We start from the raw sequence: 19901 nt of genomic DNA on the forward strand, positions 1-19901 counted from the left end.
AGAGGGATTAATACATTCACTGGATTTTGTACCAGGCAGTACAAATAGAAATGGCACAAACTGGGTAATCCATCAGCCATTAAACATGGATGTATATGTACATTTTATAGTTCCACTCATTTTAAAATGTATATAACTAAAACAATATTACTGATCTTATTTTGTATTAATACCTAAGCATGATCAGTGCTTTAAAAAATATCATCTATAATTTTTTGGACTGTTTCAAAATCCATACACAATTTTACAAGTATCTTGTAATGTGTTCTTACACAAACTTCAATTGTTTATCATATCCTAGGTGTTGGTTTGTTAAACAGTCTAGTGTGTTGCTAACCAGTTTAGCACTAAGCACTGTATACAGATTTCAGAGAGCTCTCCGAATTAGCTGCTACTTTCCTACTTCACTTTAAAAGTTTAAGAATATCACCTATAACGGTTTTTACAAAAAGAGAAAGATAAAATTCTGTTTATTTGGGTTGTTTATTGTCCAAATTAGCCTTTTCCTTTTTGGCTAATGCTGATATGCTTAATGCAGAGAGCTTCAGAGACACTCATTATACAATAATCCTTAATAGCCACCCTTATCAGGATTATGGAAAGCACCAAAATTACATTTCTTCAAGGAGTTCTGAATTAAAATTGTTGAAGAAACATTTCTTCTGTGCATGAATAGAAATAATATCTGGCAAAGGCCACAGACACTCAGTTTTGACTAAAATATGCATCAAGCTAACTACTCTTTCACTTAGACACATCCCAAGCTTATCAATGACGTGGTTTAATACTCTCTTCTCTTCTGACTAGACTGTGTAGATTCAACGATCAAAATAATTAACTAGCTTTGTGACAAATCAAATTTTTACAGCTGTGAAAATGAAACAGGTGTGACCTGCATGCCTTCTTGGATGGTCTTTTGGTCTTTTGTCATGGGACTGCAGTCTCATGTTTTATTTAAAGACCTTAGCAATAATTTTACATCACAAGATAAGGCTACAATTTGTTTGCCAAGAAAAAAAAAATGCTTGCTGTAAACCACCACTGAACAATATCAGTGCACTGATAATGAAAGAAAGGTTAAGAAGGACTAATTCATGTGTATAGTGATGAAATCAGGGAGCATTAATTGACACACACCTTTTAAGACTCTGTTGCAGCCTAACATGTCATAAAATTAAGAGCATGATAAGTAGCAGGTTGATTGCATATCAGGAAAAAAATGATGAAGTTATGCTCCGTAATTAATGAATCCCCTCAGAATACAACTTTCTTAGGCCATATCTATATCACCTGAATTACTGAAGTAGCTTTGATATAGCTCCACTGGGGAAATTAATTAAAATTAGGAAAGACATATAGGAGCTATATCTATATTTAGTGTTACTGCTTTCATTGTAACCTGCTGAGTTTCCAGCTGCTCAAGCTGTATTTCAGAGAGAGGATCCCTGGTCTTTGCAGGTAAAGCTACAAAGCTGAAGAGAAATATAGCAGAAGCAATGTAGATTTATAACTTCTCATTAGGTCGTTTTATGCTGTTAAAAATTATGTGAACATTTTTTTCTACATAAAGAGGAAAAAAAAGACAATAAACTGATTTTAAACAAGGGACAAGGAATTACTCCAAAATCCACTTAATGAGGACATTCATACAGCTGCAAGCACGTGATTTCCTTGCAAGGCAAAATTAGGACTGCTGTGTTTCCTCTTTCCAAGGCTGTATTCAACCTTATTTTCACAAAATCAAGAGGACATTTACCTGTTACTTCTCCAAATTGCAAGTCACTAGCCACAATACAATAATGCTTTCAGTATGTAACTGTTCTGAGCTTCATATACTCTGCCATTTTCTCTTTTTACCTATACTTGACATCCTTACTGAAAAATACATAGAAATAAATGTAAATTAGTGCATAAAAGATCAAACAGCCTTTAATTATGAAGAGTAGTTTTGAAGAAATAAGTGACAAGGAACTGCTTTGTTAAAATAGCATAAATAGAAACAGATTGTTACTAAGAGGGTAAAATAAAAGCATGCTTGAGGTACGTGGCCTATATCTTGCAGAGAGTTATGGAAAAGTTCTGAATGATGCAATTCAAGAGATACAGCACAAGGTCTCCTCTGTCTTTGACATTTATTTTTAATTAGCTTGTTGTATCATTACCTTTGATAATTCAGAGTACTGGCTTAAGCGCAGGGATCATCTATTCTGTCATCCTCATAGGTAAGCTCAGGAAGTGTGGGCTAGATGAGTGGACAGTGAGGTGGATTGAGAACTGGCTGGATGGCAGAGCTCAGAGGGTTGTGGTGAATGGCGCAGAGTCAAGTTGGAGGCCTGTGGCTAGTGGTGTCCCCCCGGGGTCAGTTCTGGGTCCTGTCTTGTTCAATGTATTCATCAATGGCCTGGAGGAAGGCACAGAGTGCACCCTCAGCAAGTCTGCTGATGGTACTAAACTGGGGGGAGAGGCTAACACACCAGAGGGCTGTGCCGCCCTTCAGAGGGACCTGGACAGGCTGGAGAGCTGGGCAGAAAGGTACCTCCTGAAGTCCCACAAGGGCAAGTGCAGGGTCCTGCATGTGAGGAGGAATAATCCCACGCAGCAGTGTACAGGCTGGGGGGATGACCTGCTGGAAAGCAGCTCTGCAGAGCTACTCAGCCCTGGTGAGGCCTCACCTGGAGTACTGTGTCCAGTTCTGGGCTCCCCACTACAAGAGAGAGTCCAGTGGACTGCTACAAAGATGATGAAGGGACTGGAGCATCTCTCCTATGAGGAAAGACTGCAAGAGCTGGGCCTGTTCAGCCTGGAGAAGAGAAGAATGAGAGGCGATCTCATCAACGTGTACAAGTATCTGAAGGGGGAGTGTCAAGAGGATGAGGCCAGCCTCTTCTCCGTGGTGCCCAGCAACAGGACAAGAGGCAACGGGCAGAAACTGAACCACAGGAAGTTCCACCTGAACTTGAGAAAAAACTTCTTCACTGTGAGGGTGACTGAGCATTGGAACAGGTTGCCCAGAGAGGTAGTGGAGTCTCCTTCACTGGAGATATTCAAAACCCTTCTGGATGTGATCCTGGGCAATATGCTCTAGAGGTCCCTGCTTGAGCAGGGAGGTAGGACTAGATGATCTTCAGAGGTCCCTTCCAACCTAAACCATTCTGTGATCCTGTGATTCTGTGAAATATTTTCTTTTTGTCAGAAATCAAAAAAAGCCAAAGTAGGTTCATTTTGAACAAATGAGTTTACAGAAGCTCGTTTGTAACAATCAAGATTTACCAAAAATTCACATGAAGTATCTGTAACATACAATGGTTTCTGCAAATATGCTCAGAAAGTTTTTTATGTTTTTTTTTTTAATTACAAAACACTGCATCTGCATGATTACTTTCAAACTGTTACAGAAGGAATTAATGTCTGCATGCTATTCATTCACTGGGCGCATTTATTTAATCACTAGAGAATCACTTTAAGAAAAGTTTTTTTCTTCTACTTGTTGCATCTGCATCAGCTATTCACTATCAAGTGCAATACAGTGTGTGGGATGTATCACAGATTATTTATACACCAGAATGTACATTACGGGAGGCTGTGATACTGCACAATGCTATTCCTAGAAAGCTGTCTGGGAGTAGTAACAAGCATGTAGGGACAACAGCAAAAACGTTGAGAGAGATATCCTCTTGTCATGAGAGGAATTTGTAGACAAATATACCTTAATGCTTGAAAAGTGTTTTAATTTTAGGGTATACAATAATAAGGAAAAACGTGCTAAGGCTTTGGCAGTAGGTGTTAGTCCATCTTTAAAAGAAATTCCTCATCAGAAATGGAGGATGTAAAATAACACCCTCTAGAAATGCTAATTAGTAATTACTGCATCAAAAACACAATCCTAATGTATGCTTCTGTTTCTTACGATAGTGATCATATTTTACAAGAAACTAGTACTAAATTACCGATATTTTCTTTAGCTTTTAGTTCAGTCACAAAAGGTACATAGAAGGGTCTCCCCCACCTCCCCACTGTTCTCCTTGAAAGTTATTTTAATTAATATACTAGAAAAATTTTTAATTTCTTGCTCTAAAACAAAGCATAGCACATAAAAGGGGAGGGGGGAACCCACTTCGAGGATAATAAACAGGAATGGCAATGGTTTCAGTTTTGTCCATATTATTTGTTGCCCTGCAGTAACACTATAAAAGTAAAGCAAAAATAAAGTGTTTGCAAATAGCTATGCACAATCTTCAGTGAGTCCTAAGGAAATATCTAAACGCAAGCTAGAAGGTCACACCTAGACACAGCTTTATGGCACAACTGGAGGTGAACTAAAATCAACAATACAGTTGCTTTTGGAGAATATTAATAAGACAGATACTAGCAGTTTGGAGAACAATGGACAATCTAATCAAAGAATTACAGTTAGATGTTTTTCTAAAGCAATTTCTAACTCACCAGGGTCAAAAGACGTCTTATAATGCAATATGTATTCATAAAGTGTTTTTTTGCTAAAAGCAGCCCTAGGCAGAATTTTTTGTTGTTTTTTTTTTTTCCTCAGATAACTCCTCACAAAATAAGGAATAGCTTGTAGAGATCACTGCAGGCATCTACACAGGATAACCAGAAAGAGGTATCTCCTCAGTTTTAAACAGGGGCAGAAAATTCTATAACCGTAAGGCACAACCTAAGCTAACATCACAGCCTATTCTTCACAATGTTAAACATATTAATAATTGGAAAACAGAAGAAATAAAGTGAAATAGGGGAAAACATATTTAAGATTAAAATATTTGTGCTCTTCCAGACAAAAAATGAGAGACTGAAAGCTATATAGGGAGGACACAGAATTAAAATATTGACAATCTCCTCATTGTGGTACCATTCAAAGGTCCCCACGCTCTCACTCTCTAATTCTCTGTCCCTTCTGGGCTCTGTGGGGAGGGAAGAGTGGAAGGGAAAATATTTCCAGAGAAAAATCCAGAAAACATTCAGAAACATTTCTGGATTTTGCCCTTGAAGAATCTCAAAGAATTACACTTCACAGTCAGTTATGGTTTATCCTACAGAGCAAGTCTATGAACGAGAACAGAAAAAATTGGCTAGGCTATGAAAAAAATAAAACAAAAAAAGATACTTTTATGAAAATAAGTAGAAATGGATTTTGCTTAAAGAAAACAGTTTCTCTATTGTCCTAACTCTTGAAGGATACATTTCTTTTTTTCCGAGCACAGAGGTACTGCTATAGCAGGAAACTGAGATTTTAATAGAGGTTTACGAGTCATGTAGAGCCAAGTGAGGCAATCTGGAGTCCCTCTGAGATTTTCATAATTCTATAGCTTTTATTGCTAAAAGATACTCTTTTTACCTTGCTCAGTAACAATTACTTGCTCAATACCACAAGTACTTTTAGTAATTATCCCTGTGATTGATTGCACTCAAAAAATGTACATCTTTATTTGTCCTGCAATCATCTAACTTGAGGTTCTAGCCACCGGACTTCTGTTTGCTCAATTTAAGAGCCAGAACTGTTACCCAATATAGATCCTTTAGAGTGTGACTACCTTGAATCTTTTATTTTTTTCTTTTTACAAACTTTACTTTCTAAAGCCATCAGTTTTTCCAGATCTCAGAATGTTTAACTAGAGTGTTTCAGTCCCAGAACTTGTAAGTTTTGTTTCCTTGTAGGAGAATAACCAGCATACAGAGAGCTCTGTTTCAGTATTCAGTATAAACTGTGCTACTGATGAACACTGTAACACTTTCTCCCTGTCTGAGCAGGAGTTTTCACTGACCCTTCAAATATAAATTGTCCATGGTGCGGTACATTCCTTTGCTAATTCCCCTAATGTGCTTCAAATCAGATAATCCAAAGTACATGTTTTGTATATGTTCATATTTTATAATAATTCCCTTTTTATGATCCTTAACAATAGCTGATGTATTTTTATGAGGTCTCTCTAGCTTTCCAATTATTAATTTTGTTATTGTCTACTATTCTACTGATACACTTACACAAAGTAAATGAACCCCTCCCTACATTAATTCCATAACATTTTTCATGAAGTCAAAGCTACTATTAAGGGTGGGTTTTTTTTTTTTTCTTATTTTGTTCTCCCCCAATCTAGATTTCTCCTCTGTAAAATTGAAATGACTTGTTAGATTTCCACTTGCACTCCACTTGCACTTCAGGTGTTCTGTATGACTTTTACTCTCAATTTTTTTAGAAGCCACTTCTGAATCTATAATGGCACTTGTTCTCTCATTTTGAAGAGTTATTGAAAGTTCTTGATTCCCCAAGCTTTTCTCCTCACTTATAATATTTCATCCAAATATTTCCTCCATGGGGACAAAATTTTATTTTTCTTCAGTTGAGCTCACACAGAGCAGTAGGGAGCTTTGCCTAAGTGTGGCATGTAGAGTTTGGTCAGACTATTACTCTCAAAAAATGCTTTTTGAAACAATTACCTTTTAATATTTTTGAAATACTTGTAGTCCAGAAGTAGCAAAACAGTGTCTGCTTTAGAAGTAATTTCTAATATAAGAATAACAATAAAAGTTATTTTACAGTGAAGGAAGTATTAGTGATTAGTGATTTTGTTTAAGTAACTCTTACCAATTCTTACCAACTTAAAATTCTATGTATGTAGTTTTCCACATTTTTGCATATCCTGAAAGTCAGCCCCAGAATACAGATTTGTTTCCACTGTATAATTTTTTTGTTAGTGATCCATGATCTTTTCTGTCTCAATGTAAGCAGCTTATTGACATAAAACAGTTTTGCAATCAATTTATATTTCACTGAACACATGCAGTATCTGTCAATACATCTTAATTTAATCCCACAGATAGAGTGGGAGGCTTGTAGACATAATACCAATTAAATCTTTTCTTTTTTTACTTGAAGTTCCACTTTTTTGTCATTACAATTGCTCTTTTTAAAGATTTGTTCATGGGCAGCTGGCATCTGAAAAAGTACCAAAGAAAAAAAAAAAATCTGTGCTAATTTACCTTGCACACTTCACTGAAAACCATATGTTTCAAGTTTAATTTAGTGACATTGGGAAATGAATAATTTCAAACAAGCCAAGCTTCTCAGGTCACAATGAGTTCCTGTCAAAACTATGAGAAAAGTGCTTATCTCTGTAGCTCCTGAGTTGTTGAGGAGCAATTATATTTCTTTGCATAAAGAGGTTATCCATGTGAAGTGAATATTCAATGGCATTTATACTCCTTCAGGTCATCAGTGTCTTTTTGCTCACCCTTATTACTGATACACATAGTGGCACTTAACTCTAGTTCCTCAAAAGGTTGTATAGGGATATCCTGGGGCCATATTCTAGGATAGCTTTACATGAAGAAAGCCGTCTCTGTATCATGCTGAAGAGATAATCCCTTGTTGTTTGCGTCTCTGATGTTTTACAGAATGAGGCAGAATTTTCTTATATGTATCTGGGTCAGTAACTACACTTGTTTTCCCCAGTGAATGTTGGTTTTCCAGTCACTTTAACTCCTGACATACTCCGTATTAAGGTTGCTATTTTCTATGAGCAGCAGCTGACTGAGTGCTGGGGGTTTCTTATTGCGCTTAGAGGCAAAAAGGAGATGTAAGTAATCATGGGCTCATCAAACTATGAGATAACAAAACTCAACAGATGCCAACTTTGTTTTTAAGGTTTAAAGTGATTACGGTATCTGTAAGTGGATAAAGATGAGAACAGCAAATCTATGATGAAAAGATGACAAATGGGAACTTATCAATAAAAGAAAATAAAGCAGGTACTGCAATAAATCAAAGAACGTTGATAGGACAAAATATTCCTTCGAACTGAAATTTCACAGAATTTGTCATCAGAGATCATTCTTTCTGCAACAAGACAAGAAAACTCGAAAATAGAAAACAAAACACACAACAAATCACTGGACAACACACTTAAATACTTAATGAGCTTTAGGCAACAATAGTAGAACCTTTTCTGCATTCTACACTGCTGTAGCTACCTGCATAATTTATGAAAAAGCTTTTTTTTACTTTAGTTTTACTATCTTTTATTTAATGCTTTAGTAAATTAACATGCTACTTGCTATATCACTCTACATGCAGGGACGCCTAGGACTAGACAAATAAAATTGGGGATTAAGAGTAAAGAATCATAATCCATGTGTCAGTTACATATACAATTATGATATGTCTCCTGTGAGGAAACAGAACTCATCAGAATAAAAATACGCATGACTCCTCCCCTCTCCTTATTCCTTTCTAAAAAAGTCTATATAGTCATCTGCTAAAGTCTATATAGCCATGTGCTGGTTTTTAAGACAAGTAGTATCTTCATAAGATCTGGATGATATTGAAAAACAAAAAATTACTGTGGCAACGGCTATTTTAGCTAAGTAAGCTGTAATATCCAATGGAAATAGTTATTTTCAATGGATCTGGTAGCCAATCCATGCCAAAAGTCATTAATGCATCAGGCATACAATTTCAAGGCCATTTGATGTTGACAGGGTCCTTCATATTGTCATGAAGGAGTTTGGAATTGGTGCCTTGGAGTTAATCCCTTCCAAAGGGACAGAATATCTAGCTATATTTATGAACTGATTTTATCAATGGTTTCTAATACTTAAAAGCATCTGCTTTTTGCGTCAGCTGCCACTGTGCTGTGATTGTCACTACTGACATGTGTAAAAGGTCCCATGAAGCACTGAGAAAGTGAAGATGAAGAAAGCAAAAGAGAAGATATATTTTCCTCTTCATTTTTCCATCTATGCCTTAACTTTGTAAACCCCAATTCAGCTGTGTAGCCGAGAAGTCTCATAATAACCTCTGTACACCAGGCACTGCTCTACCATGTCCTCCTGGGTGCTGACGCACACCATCCACAGACCACAGCTGCCCCCCATGATAGCCATTGTTGTCTCTGCCATCTCGTATTCTTTTGAATCAAATTTAGTATGTTAAATTGAAATATCATTAAGGATTGTCTTTTGTGCATAGCCCTCCATCACATGAGCCTTATTCAGGGCAAGCTGTCATCCTAGCCATGAATAAATAAATAATAATATTAATTCCTCAAAGTTTGTTTATAGACTAAGTCCATTTTTTCCTAACATTATTGCCTATAAAGGTAGCAGCCAGCCTTAATTAGCAATGTCGTCTACAAGAAAGATCTCAGTCAAAAATGCTGCCATCTTCAAGAGTGGAGACATTATCATCTCTGGAGGATGCTACTGATTGTCACTGTGCGATTTCCACTGCAACAGAATATGCAAAAGCCCCACACGTGCATAACAACATCCAGGAAGCTTTATACTGACCATCCTCCTCAACAGCTGGAGCTCCAAAGTAGGTCAGGCTAAGATTTAAAATCTTTTATTTCAGAAGGGCTGTACCAGATGTGTTTACCAATGTTGCAGTGCTTATATCATAATATTTGTTACAATGCATTCCTATAACCAGTACACTCAATCTCTAGGTCTGTGAAATTAAATGGTAATCTAGTTTATCATTATTTGATAATGTCCTGTAATAAGAGTAAAGCATGCTACTAATCTGGGTATGCGTACAGCTGTATGCACAGAGACTTTGTGTATGTGTGTGTGTGTAAATACACACACCTGCCCATACAGAAATAGTCTTACTACTTAATATTTCTTACTCAGTGCTCCAAAAGCATCACACTGTGATATTTATTTCTAATTCTCATTAGTTACAACTATATATGGAATAAATGAAATGCATGAACTGTTCCCCTACTTTAAGTAACTAGCTTCATTCTATTGTGCTAAATCTTAGACATTCATTCATATGGCAAGTATTGCATGATCTTAAAAAGGAACACTGAAATTCAGAATTAAAATAAAATAAGTTTCATTAGAAAAAAGGTTATGTGTTAAAACTTTGATAAAATAATTTCAACAACAAAGATTATCCTAATTCTTAATATGATTGCCACCATGGCTAGAATTAAAATCAAAGGCTGCAGTGAAAGCAAAGCGTTAAAACTGGTTTTGAACTTAGAAGTGTTAGGTACTGTGCTGCAGCTGAGATAATACACAGGGAACTTTTAGCCAATTTATACAAATGCACAGGTGAGTAGACCCATTTTTGGCATGTTCTCTTCTATCACCAGTTATGTATTTGGGGCAGAAAATGCAAATAGTTATTATTTATATTTTATGTTAGGAAAAGGTCACTCTATTTTTTTCTCTCTTCCTCTTGATCTGGTGTGCTTGAAAATTGTTTGAAGTACAAAGTGGCTTTACACATTTATTTATATGTTAAAGAGAGAAAGAAAAAAAAGTTAGGAAAGCACTGCTTATAATATAATTCATTTACCAAGTCCAGAAGCAGAACTTTAACGAACAAAGCCACAAAGCTCAGTTTCGTTTTATGCCAGATGCGCAAACATTTTATTGAGAGACAGAAAGGAGATAAAGATGTTCCCTACATCTATTGGAGAATATATACTTAATATCTTTCATTATTACTTAAGTGCTACCAAAACATCTTCAAGATTAACACATATACGTTAAATTTAATGGGCAGAAAATGTAGTACCTGTCTACTGTTCAACACAGCTGCTACCATTATCCCTTGTATTTCAGGATAGTAATTGCTTAGACAAAAATCATCCTTCAAACATCCTTTGAATTGTATGAATAGAAGAAATATCAAAATTAACCAAATTGTTTTGTTTGTTTACTAAGACTTTGCATTTGTTAATTAACTAAGAGGTATTAATGAGGCATCCGTGTATGCCATATAGGTATTAAATTTAATGGAGACGGTTCTAGTAAGATACTCTATTTATTAAGAGCCTAAAAAAGAGAGACTTATTTAACCAAAATCATTGCAAGAGTCACCAACATAATTACATACTTGATTCTAATTATGCTTCATTCTTAATTTTATTTATCTTGGCAAATCACAGATTTTCCTTGGGGTGGTGGGGGGTGGAAAAGAAAGGGGAAGAAGGTTCATTCACTTCATAAAAGCATTTTTACAAGCATCTTGTGCAAAGTTTTCATGAATGACTGTAACTGTATGACAAAAAAAAAAAAAACCTAACGACTGAAATACTCAGGCTCAAATTTCATTATTATACACCACAGCCAAACTTGGATATTATAAAATGCAAGAATGCAGCTGGCTGTAGAAAGATCTCCCTGTTTATGTAATAACTGTGATAGTAATTAGCATGTTAAAGTGAACTCGATAAGTTACAATTTGCCTATATATAAATAATTTTCTCCCACTCCAGCTACAAGAACAAAATTTATGATAATTATTTGTACTTCAACGTGAAGCAGATTGATTTCTATTGCAGAGATTTTAGCAGAGATCTGTCCTGAAAACTTTCTATATTTTGGGAGAGAAAGACTGAAGGAAACCTGTACAGGTTAAGTTGTAAGGACCAGAAACCGAGGTCAATGATAAAACTGTAGAAATCCTTTAAACTCTAACCAGTAGCAGTGTTCCTGTCCAAATAAGGTCCAAAGAGTATAGTCTTTTGAATTGATATTCCTTCCCCTCCTGCTGTCTCTCCCCTTAAAGCACACAGTTCCTACAGGGCAGTTTTCTTTATGGAATATCTTTTTCCTCACCTCAGACATGGTCTCCATTTACAGCCTGGCCTCTTGCTAGATTTTCTTACAGTAATACATACTCCATGACCTGAACCACAGCACTTCATTTTTACTTGGCTCTATCACCCTTCCATAATGCTCTGGAGGAGACAATACTATTACTGAAATTCTCACAACTGAGGCCATAGCAATTTAAAAAGTCAAACAGGTGCTTGATTGGAAAACCAGGCATTTTACAAGGGGGGAATATTTAGTGACAGAGTGTCCTTTAAACACACGACAGACACATGCAGCCTACCCTCCTTCTCCCTTCCCCCCCCCCCCCCCCCCCAATTTCTATTTCTGTAGTTGAAGCAAAACTGATTAATTATTTAGAAAGTTATGGTCAAGGAAAATAACTGCCATTAAAGTTCTAGTACCACTAACTCGCCAAAGAGAGACACACAAAGAAGTCTGCCAAGTGAAAGCATGTCAACCCTGTCAAGGCAAAGGATGTAACTAGCCAGTCATTAAGCCTTGAATAAAGGATGTTGATCTGAACTAAACTTATATTTGACCTCTATTTCTTTGTCGATTTTATAAAGCAATCACTTACTGAAGGTTTCCATAGTAACAAGTGAGGTAATTTTTCATTTTAAAGCTCTTTCATGCACTTAACATACAAATACAGTGGGATAATTGGGATGGAATGCTATTTCTGCTTTTCTGGTGTTATTTAGCCAGTGCAGGGTAAAGTAAAACATAGTTTTCAATGAAACTGGAAATTTATTTTCCCTCCTCTACGAGAACACTAAAAGAAGTTTATGATTTACTTACATCTTTGATTTCTGCGTTTGCTCTTGTACATAGTCATTCTGAAGAAATTCCACTTTCGAGGAAGCAATTGTCTTGAACACAGAGACAAAAGAGATGAGCTCAGGCTTCTGCTTTGCAGTGAGACAGTTGCTCACTGACAGAAGGTAACCAGCAATCTCTGAGAGAAAGGCAGGGTAATACCATTCTCCTAAAATCCAGGGGAGATGCTACTGGCTCTAACTATTTTCTCTCTTAGAAAGCTCAGAGCCCAAATATATTTATTTTTATATTTTTCCCAATTTATTTGATACCACCTAATAAAATCCCAACAGCATAAAGAGTCATTAATCAGACAGAGTGGATTAAAGTACTATTTGCTAGCCTGGCACCAAGATTCCTCAAAAAGCCTTGATAAAACAAAAATTGCATAAATGCCTTCATGCACAAATGAAAAATAACTTTTCATTAAGAGGTTCTTAGAATTATGCATATGAGGAAATTAAAAATATTGTGGACTAAATCTTCAAGTAAAATTACTATGCAACGAAAAAGAAATCAATATATGTTGATTAATGTAATCCTGACTGCCAGCTTGAGCTTATAGGTTTTTCAGAAAATAACATAGAAATATAAACATTTTTCATGCCTGTGTTGACTTATGATCTACTTTCAATGATTTCTATTTGTTAGCTATTTAAGTAACATTCTGATGTTTGCTCATTTTTATAGCTACTTAATTACCTGCTAATCTGTTGAATCACAAGGTCATGGGGAAAAAATTAGGAGCACTACATGATCTTTTATAAACGTGTATGTCACCATTTCAGAGAATTCAGACATTTTCCTAAAGGAGGTGGAGAAAGTGGAACACCTTTCCAAAGATAGTGAAGGTAAGCAGCATCCGTTATCTAAAAAAACATTGACCTGCAGTTATTTTCTTTACAACAAAGTTAAAAGAAATGTCTCACTTGACTCCATACCATAAAACTCTACTTACTTCATAATTTTTTTCCCCTCAAATTTTTATTTATATCTCCAGTATAGTCATTTTGTACAATATCATTTATTTTTTCCTTTCAGTTGTTCAATATTTCACATAGGGCTCACATTGACATATATCTAGCTACTGAAGTGATATTTTTACTGTATATTGACTCTATTCATTTACTTTTTTTCCCTCTGTCAAAACCTGACCACGTATCTTTTCATTTGCTTTGGATTTGTATCAACATAGCTGAGGATAAAATGTAGCCTAAAGAAAAGAGAAAAAACGCTGGATAATTTTTTTAGATTTATTTCGTACCTAGTCATCTGAAAATGCCACAGTTGAAATGACACTATCTCTGTTGCAGAGGTTAGCAGAAAGGTAGGAAATTGCAAAGTGAAGTACGGTAAAGGGAAGGAAAAATTTTGACTAAATCATTATAAAAGATAGCAGCAGACAAAATTTCTGTACAGAATAGAAAGATACTACATGCCATATACTCAAATAGCAGTGAGTAGTTTATTTCCACGAACATTAGTATTTATGCAGTGATTTATATGTGCTGAGGATAATTCCCTAGTCTGCCTGCTTCATTTTTTCCTCTGAGTTAATTTCCAGCTGGATCAGTTCTGTGATCTGACTCAGACCATAGCAGAACTGAACAAGCACAGGCAGGCAGCCCATGTTATCACAACATTAGCACCTGAGAGTCTTTAGATTTCCTGCTTCATGTAGCCATCTTTGTTGCCTTTTCTTGCTCTTTTTCTACTTCTACCTGAAATATTTCATATATTCTGTTCAGTTCAAATTTTCCTTCTTTCGTTATCATGGTAAGATGTCCTCAGTCTTTTTTCTCAGCCCGCATTAGAATTTAACTGTAAGAATCATTCCTGTTTCTTACCATTAATGGTTAATTTCTCATTAATTTTTATTGAGAGTTTAACATAGAAACTTATTACTAGCTCTCCGTTTTATATTATACATAACACACGCAAGAATGTGCATGGTTTTCCAGTGCCCTTATGTGCATTATTCTATTGCAAGTATGTATTTTGTATGTAAATATCTTGACAACGAAAATTTCTTACAATAAGAATTAATTTGTTTTAAATCCCTGAATGCATAGTCTTTATAGGTTTTTCTTTGTACAGTTACAATTCTGATTACAGTTCTTCAGCACAGTTAAATGAATTTGCTAAAAATAATGTAAATACACTGTATTTGGTGAATCACTCTAGGTTTGTTGATTTAAAAAAAAAAGTACAAATATATATGTATGTATATAGAACAGCACCTGAATGTGCTGGCTAGGTTTGAGTGGGCATAGAAGGCGTATATTCCTCTATGCTATTGTTCTTTGTTGGAAAAGTTGAAAATTCTTCATTAAAAAGTGTTATAATCTTGCATATGGCTAGTTAAATGTAGTAATCTTGGTGACTTGCGAATAAATGAGTGAAACCTCTGTGTAACAAAAATCACCTAATCACATATAATCTCATTACTTTTTGGGCAAAGCTACAGCTTCATAAATTATTTTTAAATGTTTAAAATATTCTTACAACAGTCTGTGGGAGTGTCTACAAAAGAATTTTGTTGGTCTATTGTTGCTGGTGGTAAAAGAATTAAAAACATCATTATCTGCACATCTTGAATCACCTCTCACCTTTCTCTCCTCTCCTTTCTGTCTTTATGGAAATGACTGAAGTGATTGTCCTTTCCTTTGCAGAGGGTTCTCCTTACCCTACAAGTCCCAATAAATTTTTCTTTGAACCCTGCAATTTATTTTTAGAACTGTTTCCTAAACAAAGGAAAATAAAAAATATAGATATTTCATAAAAATACCTGCTGACTTGAATGTGCCATATTATCCTTCAATAAACTTTTAGTCTAGGGTGTATCCTCACTTTTACTGTTAATGAGCAGATCTTAGACAAGAAGAGGAGGGAATACTTAAAGCACTCTCTATTTCTAAATTTTTAATTCAATGTACCCAAAAATTTTTCTTAAATAATATCATTTTAAGGCTCCCATTATAGTTACTTTTATGATGTTAGCTAAGAAAAAATATATATACAATAAGAATTATTTTTTCTTGAAGTAAATTATATGTGCTAGATTCAACATCAAACCTCTTCCAAGTAGCAAACATTACAAAATACAATTTATTGATGCATAAAAATTATGCACTTCGTGTATGTATACCTCTTACTGGTAAAAATTAGGACAATTATCTGACAATAACCCTTTTAACATGGTGTTTATATTAAATAAGTAAAAATCACTTTACCAAGAAAAGCTATGTAGCTATTAAGTCACATTAATGATAACTTATTCTTTTTCTAAAGTAATCAGGAGAAAGCTTAAAACATCAGTCAAATCATACTCCTGATTAACAGTGTTACAATACTTAACTAGCTGTTGCAAACAAGAGGAAGGATCAAAATTTGTATCTCACACGCTTACGACTAAAAATAGGGATTAAAGAGTTTCAGTAATGTGGTTCAAGAGGCAGCATGGCCGGCTTGCGTTCCTGAAGCAGTTCATGAGTGGGTAAAAATGAAGGCTGAGAGTGCCACAACAGAAAAACTTGATTAGTCACCTTTAGATAAAATGACTCTCAGTTCAGCTGCCTAAACATTAATGTCTAGATCCACTTTGATGCCATAGGGCATCTGAGACACCCAGGATCTGGGTCCTGGAAAATATCATATAGGACCTATGGGAGACCTACAATCTTTCAGAGAGCTCAACTGAACCCAAAGGCATCTTAAATGTCTCTAAACATATTTTTAGACAACTAAATCTAACCAAAAGAGTTTATATTCTGCCCTCCCAGAACAATTAATATTCTCTGGGGTTTTTTTATACTTAGGACCATTGTTCCAGGTGGTCCCAACCTGAACGGTCAATCCTTGACTTTGCACAAGGGAATTCACCTGTGTGGAGGAAAATCGCTACAGAGACCCACTGAAATCCCCAGTGAGGGGGAGAGAAAGGAATCCTGCCTGGGAAATCCTCTTTGCAGACCTCTTATTTACTATAGGAAGACTTATAGGAAAAGAGTGAACAATAAGATATATGACTTAAAACTTTTAAATATTCTCAAGAATACTATTCATTAGCACACAATCCACAGCTGATGTCATCTAAAGGCTCCACTGGTTACAAAAGAGAAAAATAATATAGCTCAATACATTAAAATCGGTAGTACTTCCTATTCCTAAAGCCAAAAGGCTATTTTAAGAGTCGTCATTAACTTTGAGTTCTTATTCTATGATGAGTTCTTATTCTACCCAACTGCTCATATCCAAAACAATATGCAGTTTGCAAGATTTCATGAAAATCTCAAGCATTCATCCAAAGCTGTATTACATTTGTTACATTCAGAGTATTCCCACTGTCTACTAATTTAGAAAAGACATCAGAATAAATGAATTTTTGTTGGAACTGTTTGATTTTTGTAAAACAATTTGCCTGTTGCTTCTCTTTGTTATCTTTTACATTTCTGCTGACTTGTTTTACTTTGCTTCAAGACTATTACACAGTAATGACACTTCAACAAAAAAAGATTAATCAATCTAGATAGAAGAGAAAGCCCTCAAAGTACTAGCTCTATATTTACCATAGGCAATTCCCTCTTTTTCAGTGAAGGTTCTTCATTAGAATACCATTTGTCTCATTGTTGCTCTAGCATTTATCTTTAATCTTTAAAAATAAAAAATAAAAAAAATACTCAGTTTAGTGAGGGAGGCCCAGTGGTGTATTCCTTATTTTTATCAGATGACAGCATTACCATTTAGAATATGTCACATAGGTATGAAAAAAATGTTTATCTCTTCATCCCCAGGCAGGAGCCTCCACTTCTTTCCACCCCTTGCCTTGTTCATAATGTGCTCCAATTGCTCCAAGATCAGCAGGAACAAAAATCAGCACTCTTCTTTCTATAAAACCCTTATTCATCGCTAAAATGCAATTCATTGCATGTACTCAGTGAGGAAGGAACAGAGGGGGAAAAAAGTAAAATGTCACTGCCACATCAAGATCTAAATATAATAGGCTGAAATAAGATAGTTTCAGGAACTTTGTTTTTGAATTTCTTAACCTCTGACTGCTTAATTGCACCCAAGGCAATTTTAGGAAATTGCTAATATGGCATTAGCAACCCTAAATATTCAAATACAGCTAGTTACTTGCGTGGAATCATAACGCTAAACTAAAAAACAAAAGATTTACGTTAAAAATAATTTGTGTATTTTTCTGTGCTGAAACAATTTCAAAAGGTTGCAGTAACAATTCCTACAAAGGTAAGGTTAGAATTGACATCCTCATGTCTGGAAGTGAAATCTTTATCTAATAGTAAAGATAAGAATTTGAAAGAATCACAGAAGATTAGAACGAAAACACGGAAGAAGTAGAGGTATTTCATAACAGTTTGTAGATACATAAGAAGTTGGTCAAAAAATAGAGGGGAGTAACAAACCATTTTCTCTTTCTTATGAGGGTAGAACTAAACAGTCATGGTCATAAACTTCAGCAATGGAGATCTAAATTAGATACTTGGAAAATAATTTTGTTATTGGTAAGGGCAGCTACATTGCCTAAGAACCAGTAAAAATTATATCACTGGAGGATTTTAGAAAAGGTTAAAGATCTCTGAGGAGCCTGCCTAGGGGATGAACTGGATGACATCCTGCAGCTTTTTCTAGCTTACTCGTGGTCCCACATCTCCAGATAAATCAATCATCATATGGCCCAGCAATAACCAAGATTCAGTCGACGTCAGTCTTTCAGCATATCTAATATTAATGGAGAATTTCTGACTGGGAGAAGACTAGCATGACACAAGGGGAATTTACGCTGACCAATTTTAAGCATCTAATGATCAGTACCTACCTTTAGGGAAGCTAGGAAGACCATCCTCTGCTATTGACAATGGAAGGGCTTCTCCAGCTGGAAACAAAATTACCTATTGTTGACTCCTGCTCTGAATCATTGAGAATCTGGAGAAACTCATCAGCTAAATCAGGCACCTAAAGATACCCCAGTATTCATACCAGTATGAATACCCCTCAGAGTATTCAGAATCACATTGTGTCCTCAATTACATCCACATGTAACAACCACAAAATTCAGTGCAGCTACAATACATGGATACACCGGGAGCCAGAACTTTTGCCTTCACAATTTAGAATGATGGCTTTACACAAAGAGCAGCTCTGCAGCCTTCTCCCCAGTTCCAGAGACTGACAGGGGCCCTGGAGAGGTTTGATACCTTCTCAACTTTAACCCTCTCCTCATTATTCAGACTGTCTTATGTAATCCTTAAGTGAAACTTGGCCAATTCTATTATGTTCCCAGTTCCAAAAAATGAATAATGCAGTTATGAATAGTTGATAGCTCTTCCTTTTTCTAAAAAAGTGCTGCGCACAGTAAGCACAGATCCCTTTAGACTGGCAGCAATAACATAAAGCTTTCTGTTCCTCAGCCTGAGGAACATTTAGCTCTTATTTTAAACTAGGAATAATAAGTTATTCCTCTCTGAAATATCTGAAAAAACAGTCAAACTTCAGACAATTACAGTTAGACATTTTATATGATAGAGTCTACAGTGGAGAAACACATTTTCCTTTCTGCTTTGGCAAGCAGGAAAATTGTAAATCCACCTCAAATGAATGCCATTATGACTCCTTTCATTTGCTTTTGACATGCTGTAAGATCAAAGTTTGTTCTTTCTCATCTTAGATCAGTTTCTTCTCTATCCCTTCTCAGTTCTTGACAAGTTTGATCTTGGCTGTTTTTCTTTTGTTTTTTGAACAATTTGAATGTTTCAGGTTTTTGTTTGTTTATTTTTTTGCTTTCTTAGTCTTGGCTTTTTCCCTATCTCATCTGTAATCTGATTTTAGCCAGTTTTTATCTAACTCTAACAGGTTTTCACTTTTTTTTGTGCTATACAGCCTGGTTAATAGTTTAAGTGACTTTTCTTTTCATCATCTTTTATTTTATCTTGAGGACGTTGTCACCATCCGGCAACAAAACTTCTTGGTTACTTTCCTTTTTTAAAAATACCTGTTTGACAAGAGATTTGAGACTTTCTGAAGGGATGGTCTGCTTCAGAATTTTCACATTATGGGATTAAAAGGGTGCCTTCCATTAAAACAGATAGAAGGTTTGTGTCCCAAATAGTTATCTAAATCAAGATTCCATTCAAGAAATTTCTTTCTTCAGGATTTATATTAATATAATTCAGGCAATGAAAATGATACATAGAGAGGTGGTCTGTATTATTCTGCATATTAAACTTCTTAGTAATTTACTTTATGAGCTATGTTACTTGAAAAGTTTCCCTATATTTGATCTTACAATAACACTTTCAATGATCATAGCTTTAATGTTTTGCATATCATGCTAAAGTTAAAGGTTGCAAATTTCCCTCAATATAGCAAAACAAAGAAATAAACAAACAAAACTTATACTTGGAAATATATGTTTGTCATAAAATTGTAGAACAATGGCTATCAGTTTTACAATAACATTTTTCTTTCTTTTT

At 35.3% G+C, this 19901-nt stretch overlaps 1 protein-coding gene and 1 long non-coding RNA gene across 11 annotated transcripts in view; one reads left to right on the forward strand and one right to left on the reverse strand.

Moving 5' to 3' along the window:
- The window catches only part of RALYL (RALY RNA binding protein like), a 387555-nt gene that overhangs the window by 98429 nt on the left and 269225 nt on the right, over nt 1-19901 (reverse strand). The window contains exon 1 of one of the 10 annotated variants that reach the window (XM_068933794.1): nt 12391-12535. The exons of the other annotated variants lie outside the window; for them this stretch is intronic. Coding sequence (XP_068789895.1) covers nt 12391-12427 — 37 coding nt within the window. The 5' untranslated portion in view covers nt 12428-12535. Of the gene's footprint in view, nt 1-12390; nt 12536-19901 lie in introns of those variants that run through there. 10 annotated transcript variants of the gene reach the window in all.
- LOC104153508 (uncharacterized) overlaps nt 1-19901 on the forward strand; it is a 38848-nt gene that overhangs the window by 16911 nt on the left and 2036 nt on the right. Inside the window, exons 3-4 of the long non-coding RNA XR_696281.2 lie at nt 9114-9331; nt 13197-13259. This is a non-coding gene — a long non-coding RNA (uncharacterized lncRNA). The remainder of the gene's footprint in view (nt 1-9113; nt 9332-13196; nt 13260-19901) is intronic.

This window comes from Struthio camelus, chromosome 2, assembly GCF_040807025.1.
Source record: "Struthio camelus isolate bStrCam1 chromosome 2, bStrCam1.hap1, whole genome shotgun sequence".
NCBI lineage: Eukaryota > Metazoa > Chordata > Aves > Struthioniformes > Struthionidae > Struthio > Struthio camelus.